General features: G+C 43.9%; 1 protein-coding gene across 4 annotated transcripts in view; it reads left to right on the top strand.

The window, feature by feature from the left end:
- Positions 1–14,228, top strand: part of TXNDC11 (thioredoxin domain containing 11) — a 58,642-nt gene that overhangs the window by 31,471 nt on the left and 12,943 nt on the right. For all 4 annotated transcript variants that reach the window (XM_018040477.1, XM_018040476.1, XM_018040478.1 and 1 more), the window contains 2 exons: positions 9,323–9,435; positions 11,504–11,704. In XM_018040477.1, the coding sequence (XP_017895966.1) occupies positions 9,323–9,435; positions 11,504–11,704 (314 nt within the window). The remainder of the gene's footprint in view (positions 1–9,322; positions 9,436–11,503; positions 11,705–14,228) is intronic.

Genomic DNA, 14,228 nt, shown 5'->3' with positions numbered 1-14,228 from the left:
AAAGTTTGCGGAGAGCTCAGAACCAAGCTTAGTGGTCACCTGTAGATACTCTGATTCCTTGGACCCATGTGTTTGAAAATTTTCACTGTCTTTACTTTCTAATTGTTTTGTGGTATTTTCTACCTTTTTGAAGTGTACCTTTTTTATGAGTGTGTATGTATATGTGTTTTTGTTGTTGTGTGTTGGGGATTTTCTCTGGCCACCCTGTACAGCATGTGGAATCCCAGTTCCCAGACCAGAGATGGAACCGGTGCCCCCTGCAGTGAAAGCATGGATTCTTAACCTCTGGACCATCAGGGAAGTCCTTGTCTGTGTGTGATTTGATTTTTGATCCTATTTTTTCAGGGTTGTTGGGGGTTTTTTGGTGGGGTTTTTTGTTTTTGTTTTAAGCTGAAATAAGACTCCTGGCAAAGAGCCCAAAACATTAAAATCTTGAAAACCTCTCAGGGATCCTCTTCTATAATGAAGTCACACACTTATAGTGAAGCCATTCGGTTTAGACAAACCCAGCTCTGGCCTCCACTTGACTGCTTGTTATGTAACATTGAGCATGAGTTGATGCTGAACAGAGCACTTTACTCGGAAGATCCAATCTTCACTGCCACTCTTTGAAGTAGAATGTTACCTTCTCAGTGTTACTATCTCAGCTGAGGAGACTGAGGCTTGGGAAAGGTTGTTAACAGACCCCAGGTCACTGTGAGGCAGAACAGTGGCTCCTCAGAGATGTCCACATTGTAACCCCAGGACCTGTGAATATATTACATTGCATGACAAGAGAAAATGGGGGTTGCGTGTGGATTTAAGTTGCTAATCAGCTGATGTTGAGAAAGGGAGGTTATCTTGGAGTATCTGAATGGGCCCAAGATAATCAGAACAGTTCTTAAAAGTGGAATTGAGAGGCAAAGAACAGTGTCAGAGTGATCCAGTGAGAGAAGGACTTGTCTGGCCATTGCTGGTTCTGAAGATGGAAGGGGCCACAAACCAAGGAATGCAAGTAGCCTCTGAAAGGTAGGAAAGGCAATGAGATGGATTCTCCCCTGCAACCTCTGGAAGGAACACTCCCTGCTGACACCTTGATTTTAGCCCAGTGAGGCCCGTTTTAGACTTCAGCCTCCAAACTGTAAGATATTTTTTAAAGCTACTAAATTAGTGGATAATTTGTTAAAGCAGTAACAGCAACTTAATATAGTCATGTCCAGTAAGTGAGGAGTGCAATAGTAACCGCAACCACATCGCTCCATCTGCCTCTGCTCTCCTGGGATGAGGAGGTGGTGATTCTGACCTCCAAGGCTTTGCTCATGATCCTACTTAAAATGCAGTGCCTCCCCCTAGTTAGTATCTGCCTTCCTAATTTTTCGGGGCCTAGCCGAAGTCCTGTGGGAGTTGTAGATATTTCCCAGTCAGCGTGACATCTGGTGCTCTGCAGACATAGAGTAGAGATTTCCATCCACCGGCTCCTTTCTTGGAACTCCTGTTGCACTGCTTGGCTGTGTCTCCCACTTAGCAACCAATGTTGTTTTCTGATTTTCTCCTAGACGTTAGTGGCGTCTTCTTAACTTGTAGTCAGGGACTGACACTCCCGACTAGTGGTGTTAGTGGCAGGTGTCCTGTGTGACCACGGCTTACTCTTTAGGTTCCCTATCTGCAGTGTAAGGGAGCTTTGCCCTAGTTGCCTCTAAAGGAGACTTCAGCTTGAAAATGCTCTGGCCCGTGGCCTGTTTTTTTTTTTAGACCTGGTAGCTAAGAATTGTTTTTATTTTTGTAAAGCATGATTAAAAAAAAAATATATATATATATATATATATATGAATGACACCAATGCTAGACCCTAAGTGCAGCATAAGAGGAGATGGAGGAGGAATTTTTAAGGAGATAATGTTTCTTTAGTGAAGTCTTTCCCTCCCTGAGGCTTTTTTTTTTTAAAGAGAAACTTAATTGAAATACATACAAGAGATGTATTCAAATTGATCATTTTAATATTATGCTCTGACTAAATGAGAACAATGTGAGGGTGTTTACAGTCGTGTTAGTATATAGGACAGTGCCTGTTTAGCTCTATAGTTTATGTTCCCCTCCAATGATGAATTTGGAATGATGTTTTTCTTTCCCTCCTTCCTAACTCACAAGTAAAAGGAAAATCCCTGCTAAGAAGTTATATGTTTACTTGGAGTTTAGCAGTATTTTGGCAAGCACCAGCACATGCATAGTGTGTCTATGGTGCCCAAATGCCAGACCTTTTTCTACATAATTGCTTTGTGCTTAGGATTTTGAGGGAGTTGCCTGGTGGTCAGGATTCTGTGCTTTTGTTGCCATGGGCTGGGTTCAGTCCCTGGTTGGGGAACTGAGATCCAGTAAGCCATGCCGCACAGCCATTAGAAAAAAAGAAAGAAATTGACAATGTAACAAATCTCTGAGTCACATTTCTGGGGAAAAATGCCAGCCATAGCTACAGTTCATGCGCTGAAGACAAACATTTCTATACAGTTGCACCTCTTTGCAGATTTTTTTATTTTGATGAATGCATGTAGCATTGGAAGTGCGTGAAGTCATCATCCGGTGGCTGATGCCGAGTCACTACAGTGGAAACCCTAAGTAACCTTGGAGGGGCTGTTGTTATCCCTGTTAATGCAATCCTGTCGTCTTCCTTTTTCTTCCTTGTCCAGACCTTGGAAAGAAGAGTGGGAAAGCAGAAGTTAATAAAAATGTCAGAGTATAGAGTAAAGTGAGAATTGTTGGCGGCATGGAAGGGACCAAAATACAGGTTTTGCCTTTGGGAATGTAAAGAATTGAGAGAAATTTTCCCAGGGAGTAAATAACTTCTCAGCCATGTAGGTTAAAATCTACGGTACTCAGTCCGTTTTGAAGAATATCATGGTTTATTTGTTAGCAGTATTCTGTATCAGTATTTTTCCCAACCTGGTGTTCCATTTTGCCCTGAGATCCCTGAGAGATTAGCTCACGCAGAAGCCTCCTGGAGAGCAGATGGCCGGTCCCGAGGTGAAAATTTCCATTCAGTTCCAGCCTGTCTGCTCATTCTTTCAGTGTATCCTTGGGTACCTTACTTTGTAGGACACCAAATGCTGTTTAATGTAGACCTCTAAGAGAATTTCAGCAGCCCGGCCGTTTATACCCGGAGTCACAAGGTCGAGAGCCCCACCTTTTCCTTTCTGCAGGAGAGAGTGGGACACATTCTTAAAAATAACCATTCCCTGCTATTTAGAGAGGTTTTCATGAAAAAACATCTTTGTCTTATGTGTCCTTCCCAGATAACTGTCCATTATTAAGGCTTACTGGCTGCTGGACTTACCTGAGGCTAACCTTCTTCCTGAGTTACATGAATCTTGCTTTTTCGTCGTGGTCACCTTGGCATAGTTCAGTAGAACTTCAACATGAACCTCAGAAATATTTTAAAATTTTCTAGTGGCTGCCTTAAAATTGAAGAAGAAATAGGTGAAATAAATTGAATAATTCATATTTTATTTAACCCAGTGTACCCCAATTATTAGCATTTTCAACATGTAATCAACATAAAAACTGTTGAGATATTTTACATTTTTTTAACCATGTCTTTTATATGTAACAACACACTTCAATTCAGATGCTAAGTGTTCATTAGATATACTTGATCTGTGTTTAGATTTCATACAATTTACAGCTGAAAAAGTGTTTTACATACCAAATAGTTTTATATTGTTTCATTTTGTGTATTTATTTTTATTGAAATATAGTTTATTTATAATATGATATTAGTTTAAGGTTACAAACTCATCTTTTGAATGTTTCCTTATAACTGAGTTGAGTATCACTTTCAAATTAGATTAAATAAAGTCAAATAAAGCAAAAAGTTTAGTCCCTCAGTTGCTCATATTTCAAGTGCTCGCTAGCCGCTTGTGGTTAGTGGCTACCACCTAGGACCATGCACTTAGGACCTAGGGCTCATTATCCTGATGTCCTGGGATAAAGCAATTATATCCTAAAATACTGAGTCTCCTGTAGGCACCTCCTTGAGCTAATGCTTCCTGGTAGTCTGTTAGTTGGTGAGTGTGAATTGTGTAGCTTTGCTTCTGGTACGATTTTTATTACTAATTTGAAAGCAGTTAAACATCTATTAATGGAAAATCTGAAAAAAATATATATATAAAATTGAATCATTTTGCTGTACACCTGAAACTCATACTGGATTATAAATCAACCATACTTCAATAAAAAGGGAAACAAAAAACCTTTTGCTAACAAAAGGAACTAATTTTTGTTCTTTTCTGGAATGTTTGAGAATTTTAATATTTTGCCTCACTGAGGCCTTGCCTCAGAATGTGTGCAGTTTACCTTAATAGGGAGCTGAAGTTTTAATGTTAAAAATTGAATTTAAAGCAGTGATTTTAAGCAATAAAAGTAGTCTGATATTGAAACATTATGCAGTGACCAAAAACAAAACCCCTGATGCACACCAGAAAGATCACAAGTGAGCCAGATGAGTCTGAGTGGAGACCAGATGGAGTTTGAGATCTTTCCATTCTCGATGTGTCCTTGGTGGTTGCCAGGAGGTAAATGGTGAAGAGGTGTGTGGAAGGTCAATGAAAGCTCCACCCAGAGGACTAAGGGAAGCAGGGGTAGAGCATTCTGTGAGTGACGGAAGAGAACCCCAAGCTCATGAAAGGTAGCAAGGGGTAAACCTGCAATAAGTGCTGAAAATAAACAAGGCTTCATGGATCAAAGCAAGGCTGTTTGTTCCTCAAAGCATGCAAACAGTGAAGCGCCATGAAATATTTGTTCCACTCATCCCTAGTCTCACGGGGAGCCTAGCGGCGGCTGTGTGCCCAGTAGGTTGCCGTGTAGCTAAGGGAGACCAGACCAAGGACTCAGGCCACAGACAGGCTGTTTGTAGCGGACAGTAGATAAGCCAGTCTTCTCGCTGTGATCATCTTGATGTCTGTGTGACCGGCTACAGGAGCTGCTCAGTCACTCCTGCTTTCACCCAGGTGTTCTCGCAGGGTGTTGTTGCGTGTTGTGCAGTAGTCTTTCTGACACCTTTCCCTGGATGGTTAATAGACTGTAGTCGGCCGGTTACCTGGCTAACAGCATTTATTAAGACTTTATTATGATTATTATTAATTTAATAGGATCATGCCATTGTTGGACCCACTGATGGGGGAGGGAAGAGCATGGTTCTGAATTTGTTTTTTATTATTCAGTACATTCAGAATCCTCAGTTAAAATATTAAAGCTTCATTCATTTTGGGACAAAATTATTCATTTTTAATCAACAAAGACCCCTATTGTAGAAAGCCCTGGAGCCCTGCCTGACAGAATGTTCTGGATATGGAGATGAGAAGTGTTATTTTCGTGTGTCATTCTTACACTGTGAACTTTTCCTGCTAATTCAAGTGCTCCTTATACACAGGAGACTGCACAGATAAACTGCTTCTTCCAGCAAGATTTCCACTATCTGAAGGAACTTCTAAAATATGTGGTTCTTATAAATTTCTGTGTGAAAAATAAAGTTTTGAAATTGTAATATGTTTGGGCATGTTAAAATCTGCCGCGTGCAGGCGGCTGTCCATTCTTATGAATGCAGCTAAGCTGGTTTTTGAATGGCCCCTTTCAGCTTTTGAGTTAAACTGTCACTCCTGATTCCTCTGCTCCAGTAAATCATGTTGGTGACTTTGGCGGACTCTCAAATGAGTTTCCTACTGGCTGCTTCTCCTTCACCCCTCTCTCTATCGGTGGCGGTCTGCCAAAATGAGCCTACTGCTGGATGGAGGGTGGTGTGTTTGCTCCTACCAGTGCATTTTCCCTCCTGGGTCCTGCTTTTTCTTCCAGCACCTTTGGAATCTGAACTTACATGTTATACTTTTTTTTTTTTTTTAAATTTCAAATTTGAACCAGTTTTATAGCTGCAGAAATGTAGCACGGATGGATGGATCCGGAGTTTCCTAACGCTCTACCTTCACCTAGCTTCCCCCAGTGTTAACATGATTTAACCATTTGTGGTGGTGCTTTTGTCAAAACTAAGAAATTAACATTGGTCCAGTGTGAAGGTCTGTAAACCGCAGACCTTATTTCAGTTTTGCCATTGTTTTCAGTAACGTCTGTTTTCTGTTCCAGGATTCAGTCTGGGATCCTGCATCGCAGCTAGTTATTTTTTCTCCTTAGTCTCCTCCTATGACAGTTCCTCACTCTCTTCTTACTTTCCATGACATGGACACCTTTGAAAAATACTGATTGTTTATTTTGTTGCTCAGATTGTTCCGGCTTTGGCCATTAGCGTCTTGGGTTGGTGCCTGTGTCCCTTGAACAAATTTTCCTCTTTTTATGAGCACGTCTTTCCTGACTCAACAAGATGTTTCAGGCTCATCTTGTACTGCCTTTGCCCCAGCGCTGGGATCAGCTTCTTTTCCAAGAAGCCCTGGATTCTTTTTATTGGAGAATGACATTTAGAAACCCAGATGTGGAGCTTCTTGATATTCAGTGTCATTACTTCTAGGCCCTTTCAGCAGGCAGAGCTCAGACATATATGTGTTTATTCCTACGCACATGCATGCCTCTGTTCTATATCTAGTATCTGTGTCTTAAGTCATAAGTTTATACTAAAAGTTGTAAGTTTATTTTAATTTCCTCTGATTCCAGTCTAACACTGCAGAGTTCACTTTAACTTGCCTCTCTTCATATGTAACTTCTTTCTCTTTCCCTGAGAAGCCTGGCTTTCGCTGTCCTGACAGTATCCAGTCAAGATGCTGTTTGCAGCTCTTCTCTGGTTCAGTTCTTTGTCCTCATCTACCACACACTGCCCCCCCCCCCAACTGAGGTGTGCGGTATTTGCAGTGCCATCAGGCTTATCTCGGAGAAGGTGATGGCACCCCACTCCAGTCCTCTTGCCTGGAAAATCCCATGGGTGGAGGAGCCTGGTGGGCTGCAGTCCATGGGGTTGCAAAGAGTCGGACACGACTGAGCGACTTCACTTTCACTTTTCACTTTCATGCATTGGAGAAGGAAATGGCAACCCACTCCAGCGTTCTTGCCTGGAGAATCCCAGGGACGGGGGAGCCTGGTGGGCTGCCGTCTCTGGGGTCGCACAGAGTCTGACATGACTGAAGCGACTCAGCAGCAGCGGCAGCAGGTTTATCTGTTGGTGCTTGTGTTCCACATTGGATCCCCATGCAGTGGCTGGTGTAATGAGTCTAGGTTTTGATCGTGAAGGCTGTGGAACGTTGCGTAGTTCTAAGTCTGGTGCTGAGAGGAAGGTTAGGCTGCCTCACTCCCATTCTCTGGCTCCCATTGCCCACCCTGCCCCGCCCTTTGCCATCTACCCTATGTATAAGCCTTTCCTGTCACTTTGGGCTTATGCTTCTTGTGTTTCTTTGGTTCTGTGCCATTTTCAGCTCATCAGGTTTGTGTTAGATTGTCCAGCCTGGTGTGAGGGACATGGTCACTCTTGCCTCATCCTCAGTAGCCACTCCTCCTCCGAGAGGAAGAGGCCGCCCCTGCTGGAAGGTGGGCTGGTGCGAGTAACCTAGAAGCTTCGTGTGTTTACTTAGATATCACTTGGTAACATTTAAAGTTGTTTTAGTTTTTTTCTTTTGCTCTGTAAATAATGATGCAGTGAACATTTCTGTGCACAGGACAGTTTAAAGTGATTTTGACTAATTTTCATAAGATAGAGTCAGAGCTTCCCAGGTGGCGCAGTGGTAAAGAATCCACCTGCCAATGCAGGAGACACGAGAGACATGGATTCGATTCCTGGGTCAGGAAGATCCCCTGAAGAAGGAAATGGCAACCCACTCCAGTATTCTTGCCTGGAAAATTCCATGGACAGAAGAGCCTGGCGGACCACGGTCCATGGGGTCACCAAGAGTCAGACATGACTGAACGACTGAGTGTAGCACACAATGTTTAACTGATATTTTGCTTAACAGCTGCTAGTAAAGCAGAAAGGGGGTAGGAAAAAACGTGTCTTTTCCTGCATCGTTTTATCCACCCTCTTTTAATACTACATATTTTAGTCAACTTTTAATCACACAAATATTACATTAAATATACTCCTTAGGGGGAAAAAGAACGCTTCACACATAAGGGTCAAGTCCCCTTTGATCTCCAAATCCCAACACAAAACAGTTTTTGTTATTCTTTCAGATTCTGTATACATTTGTAACCATATGTGCCTGTAGGAGAAGACATACTTTATAAGTGTGAGGGATTTTTCCACATAAAAGGTACACTGTGTCTTTGCTTTTTTACTCACATGTGTCTTAGAAAATCTATTCAGGCTGTATAGATTGCCCTGCCCCACTGTTTTCAACATCTGCAGGCAATTCCTTGGTGACTGTCCTTGGGTATAACTCTCAGGGCACATGTGTGGGCACCAAAAAGCAGATGGGGGCTGCAGGCCATGTCCGGGTTCCATCGTGGACAGCACAGCAGATTGCTCTCCCAGGGGGCTGCCAGTCTGCCTTTTCCACCAGCTTTGCAGCAGAGCACTCATTTCTTTACTGGTTATCAATATCTGGTACTTCCTATGTCTCAGATCTGGGGCATTTTGAAGGTGAAAAGTGGCAATTGTGTTTTCATTTGCTTTCCTCCAAAATAGCGAGGTTACATGCACAGTTAGCCTCTTACGTTTCCTTTCCTGTTATTTGCCCATTTTTAACTGTTTTATTTTTCTTACTAATTCATACGAGTTCCTTGTATATACTAGATTGATTCACGTAACTAACATTTATTGCTCCAGAGATCAATACACATGTGCCCAGATGCTGCTGTAGATGCTGGGATAAACAGCAATAAACAAGGTTTTAAGAGGAAGTTGGACCAAAGAAGATCTAAATAAATCAGTAGGATTATGTAAATATTAGTAAGTGCTGTTAAAAGCTTAGAGTAATGGTAAGGAGAAGGCTTGAGTCAGGAGGGAGCCTTGGTGTCCCCTTACAGACCATCCTTTCAAGTGTTTTTGCCTGGAAACAGGTGGTCAAGGAAGCCTTCTCAGAGAAGGTGGGGTGGGAGCCGAGATCTGAATGATGAGAAGGAACTGGCATGGAAATGTCCAGACAGAGAGAGTAGCATGTGCCTAGGCTCTCAGGTGAGGCTTGTGAGTAGGGAACAGGGACTGAAACAGCGCAGGTCCTAGTCAGAGGCAGGTACTCGGGAGGAGACGTACGATCTGTTTTAGGAGGTGGTTTCTTCGGCTCCTCCTTTGAGGTCTAGGCTAGGTGGCCAAAAAGAGCTTTGCTCCGGGGAAATTTGTGTGTCAAGATTTGATCGTTGGGTTTTGTGGTTGTTTTAAGGCATAGGCTTTTTCTTTTTAATAAAGGAAAATTTTCTGTTTCAGATTACCTAGGAACAGTACGATTTGGGGTTATCACAAATAAGCATCTTGCGAAACTGGTATCCTTAGTAGACTCTGGAAGTGTGTATTTACATAGACATTTCAACACATCACTTGTAAGTATTTTAAAATCACGTTTCTATTAGCGCAGTGGTTCTTAACCTTGTTTAGATCACAGACTTCTTTGAGAACTGGGTGAAATCTGTAGACGCTGTCTGTAGGAGGGTGCACATGGTTTTATATGCAAACTGAGTCCCCTCAGCCCCTTCTAGAACCCGTGCCCTAGAGCTCTCGGATTTAACAGCTAGAAATTCTGTTTATATTCTTAGATTCTGATGCAGCCTTGTTAGCTTTCCTTCTTGGATGAAATTGCTGTATTGGAGAAGTGTTCCTCTGGGACCATGTTCTCAAAGGTTAAGGTTCCATTGGGCGATATCCTTTGTTCATTTGTTCCATTTATCAAGAGTAGCAACATGACACGCTTTTCTCCTTTAGCTGATGAGATGGATTTGGGAGTTCTTGTCAAGTCACAGTGAGAGGCTGGTGGCTTCCCGCCCCAGCGCGCCTCGGTTTCCCAGTGTTGTCTTTGTTCCCTGATTTCGTTTGCTTGCTGGTCGGCTGGCCCCAGCTGAGCTGGTTCTGAGCTTCTGGCCTGTGTTGTGCTTAGTCCTGTGCTCCTGCTCTGTTTATTGCTCCTTCCTCAGTCCCGGCACTGAGCTTATTTTCTCCAGTGTTTCCTCTCTCCGACTTCATTGACAGCGTCAGTGACTTACAGGTCGAGTGAAAACCCAAACCCCCGTACCCAGTGTGCCCAGCCTTTAAACCCACGCTCCCCTCAGCTCAGCGTACAAGGCTCTTGCCTGTGGAGGGACTGCTGAGGGGTGCCCCCTGTGGCCAGTCTCCCTGGCTTCTGCTTTTCTCTAGTAACCCAGATGTCTCTACTCCTTGCAGTTTATATTCCCAAAGTCAAATATATTCCATGTTTTCCAGATAGAAATGTTCATGAAGACAATTAACATTTTTTTCCACCTCCCACCATCCCGCTCTGGGAATCAAAATCTGATGGTTTCTCCTGCCGCCCACCCATTCTCCTTGTGCCTCTGTCTTAAGTTTCTTTGGATTTCATCTGCTTCTGCTGTCTATCATTTTCCTTCATCCTTCTTTTGCAACATGCTTTACAAGCAACATATATCATGTTCATGTATAGTAACAGGTACTGAGAAAGAAATTTAATATAGATGGCGAAAAGAAGATAGGACTGTGAGAAAGTTACTGAAAAAGATACTGAATTCATGGTGTCAATTCCATAGTTTTTAAGAGTGGCTCATTGACAGAGCAGCAGAATTCCTTTCAGCAAATGAAATATTAATGGAATACCAGTATTTTTTATTTTTAACTAAAAGCAGTGGACATCTTGTTATAAGTCATTTTAAACCTCTATTTGGGGAAGTATAAAATATCTTATTTTGTGGAACTCTCCAAGCATTTTGGGGGGAGTTTTGTTTGAAACTCTGTAATTTATATCATTGGAATTTCAAAAATAATTTTATGTTGACATACTTTGTTAGAGAAAAACAAAGCAAAAAAAATCTGGGCATATCTCTCCATAATTCTGTACACATAAAGTATGGTCTGTGGCCTTGTATACAAGTTCTAGGTCACTCAGGGTTTCATGCAAATATTTGTTGAGTTCCTGCTCTGTGCCAGGTGTTCTAGTCCCTGTGGTGGGGGACGGGGGTGGGGGAGACAGGTGAGCAAGGCAGATACAAACTTCTGTCCTAACAGACAGTCCCCAGGGACAAGGGAAACATGATTTTCCCAAGGGTAAAATGACCCCCGACTCCATCATTTCTGTTTCCTTAGCAATCACTTTACGCAGGAAGGTAGAGGTCACAGTTGCCAGCAGCAGGCAGGGAAACATTTGTTGATAGATAAACAAATGCATCTTTTCTGCCTCAAGGGAAAAGGTGAATCACATGATCTGAAAGTCACCTCTCACAGCAGCTTCTGCTTTCCAAGCCACTTGCGAGGAAGTGCCCTGTCTGGAGAGGCAGAGCCAGGGTGCAGCCACCCAGGCCACTCCAAGCCTCGTTTTCCTCGCCTGTGAAGAGAGGGCTGAGGCCGGGCAGGGGTGGTGCTGCGATCCTGCCTTGCCTCTTATGTCTGCGCATTTGTCCTTCCCAGGTCTTTCCCAGGGAGGTCATCAACTACACCGCCGAGAACATCTATAAGTGGGCCTTAGACAACCGAGAGACGCTTGTCCGATGGCTGTGGCCGCACGGTGGCAAGAGTCTCCTGCTGAACAACGAGCTGAAGAAAGGACCAGCACTTTTTGTATTCATACCTTTTAATCCCTTAGCTGAGAGTCACCCTTTGATAGATGAGGTAAGAGCCACAGTGGGAAGAGGCGTCTCAGAAGCATCAGGCGAACCTCATTGACTTAGAGGCTTCTCTCGTTCCACGATCTGAGCGGTTTCCCTTAATCGCTGAGTGGCTGCTGCGTTTCGTGGTGTCACTTCTTCCTGTAAGTGGGCAGAAGAGCCTGTGCCTTCTTGGTTGGGACCCACCATGGCCTCTCCGGCCACGTTACTGACAGTGTCTCAAGTCTGGGTGAGGCAGAGCAGACAGGGTGGTCAAACCAGGCCTCTTTGGAGACAGGATAGGTTCCCTCTTCCTGCGGCGCCTGATGTTTGGGAGAGGTGTGGAGGGGGTGGACAGTACAGGCGGGGTTTAGTGTGGCCTTGGGGGTGTTGTCATCACAGGCATTTGGCCAGGCTGGTCGCCCTGACCACGCTCAGTCCAGCAGTGGTGAGGTGACCTTGGGATCCTGTGTTTTCCTAACCCTTCTGTGGCTCACAGAGTGGTTTTCGGAGCCAGTTGTCATCAGAAGTCAGCCCCTCCCGCCTGCCTCTTCTGCATGCGTTGCTTGTCTCTGGGTGTGAGTTTATTTTATGTATGGATTGTTTGGGGGCATTTAGAGCAATAACAATCTGCAGAGAGCGCCTGGGATTGCTCAGTTGGGTTTACTGGGGGTTTAATTTTTTCCTTCCCTCCAGGATCCCTTAATTGGCCAAAACCAATTTCAGAGAGTCCGTGAGCCACTGGCCAGGCTCACCAGATGCTGCTTCTCCCAGGCCCTCTCAGGAGCCTTCCTGAGGAAACGGGGAGGCAGGACCCTCGCCAGGCCAGGCCCCTCCAGAGGCTGCTCTGGAGCCTCTTTGCTGACATGGTTCATCCCTGTGGGGACCCTTCTGAGTGGACGCTGCTCCTGTGGCTCAGAGGAGAAAGAGGAAGTGAAATGGCTCTGCCGATTCTCTGACTAGGGAGGACTTGAAGTAATAAGATTTCATTTCTTTGGAAAATCTTCACTACACAGTTATTTTGTGAACTAAGACACTCTTACTTTACTAAGACGCTCTAGTATTAAGAGTTCTTACAGTTGTTTCTAGTAGATGTGGGGTTTTCAACCAGCCATCCCCTGGTATCCATGGGGGTTTGGTTGCAGGACCCCCACATATACCAAACTCCAAACATGCTCAAGTTCTGTATTGTGAAATGGCATAGCATTTACATATAACCTATGCACGTCGTCCTGTATATTTTAAATCATCTCTAAGATTACTTATAATACCTATACCTAATACTGTATAAGTGACAGTGTTAGTTGCTCAGTCGTGTCTGACTCTCTGCAACCGCTTGAACCATAGCCTGCCAGGCTCCTCTGTCCTGGGGATTTCTCAGGTAAGAATACTGGGGTGGGTTGCCGTGCCCTTCTCCAGGGGATCTCTCTGACCCAGGGATCAAACCCCCATCTTGCACGTCTCAGTACCATGTAAATGCTGTGTAAATAGTTGCCTGTGTGCAGCAAACGCAAACTTTGTTTTCTGGAATTTTTTCCCCCAAGTATTTTTGATCCATGTTTGAATTGCAGATACAGGATATGAAGGGCTGACTGTAGTTGAATTCTTGTGGGTTTGGTGGGGGCCTGGGGGTGGTGATCTGTTCTGTCTTTGAATATAAAGTAGTACCCAGATGGGGCAAGAGGGCAGCCGGGCTCTTTATTACTCACATAGGCTTGAACTTTTCAGTATAATGTGCTGTCGGAGCCTTACCCTTTAAGAAGGGCTGAGATGTTCTTGTGTGTACATGTGTGTGTGGGAGAGGGGACCAAAACACTGGTTTTATCATCTAAAGTAACCTTTTTTATGCCCAAGAACTATTCGAACAATTTGTTTTTTTGTACAAACATGTGTCTTAAATTAACTCTGTCCATAAGTATCATACGGAATAAGTATCATACGGAGGAGGCAATGGCACCCCACTCCAGTACTCTTGCCTGGCAAATCCCATGGATGGAGGAGCCTGGTGGGCTGCAGTCCATGGGGTCGCTAAAAGTCGGGCACAACTGAGCGACTTCACTTTCCCTTTCACTTTCATGCATTGGAGAAGGAAATAGCAACCCACTCCAGTGTTCTTGCCTGGAGAATCCCAGGGTCGGGGCAACCTGGTGGGCTGCCGTCTATGGGGTCACACAGAGTCAGACACGACTGAAGCGACTTAGTAGCAGCAGCATAAGTATCATGTGTTATAAAATATGGGTTTTCTTTTAAATTGGAAAAGTACTTACTAAATGGTTTTTACACACATGCGCACACACACACGCACCTTCTTTAATGAAACAAAATCCTGAGTGACTTAACACCCTTTAACTAACTGACCATGGCAGGATTTGACTTAAGTTAGCACAGTTCTGTTTTAGGGAGTATGAGTGGCTCTGGATTAGAATGACTTGCTTGTCTTTTGCATTAAACTGGGGTGGTGTTGGGTGGTGAAAGCTCCTGAGTCTGGAAATGGAAGAGTCCTGGAATGCAACTTGAATCTAAATGGCTAACACTGATCTCAGGGTAAA

The sequence above is a fragment of the Capra hircus genome, chromosome 25, assembly GCF_001704415.2.
Source record: "Capra hircus breed San Clemente chromosome 25, ASM170441v1, whole genome shotgun sequence".
Classification (NCBI taxonomy): domain Eukaryota; kingdom Metazoa; phylum Chordata; class Mammalia; order Artiodactyla; family Bovidae; genus Capra; species Capra hircus.
Note: the sequence above shows the minus strand (reverse complement) of the source record. Positions and strands in the feature narration are given on the sequence as shown.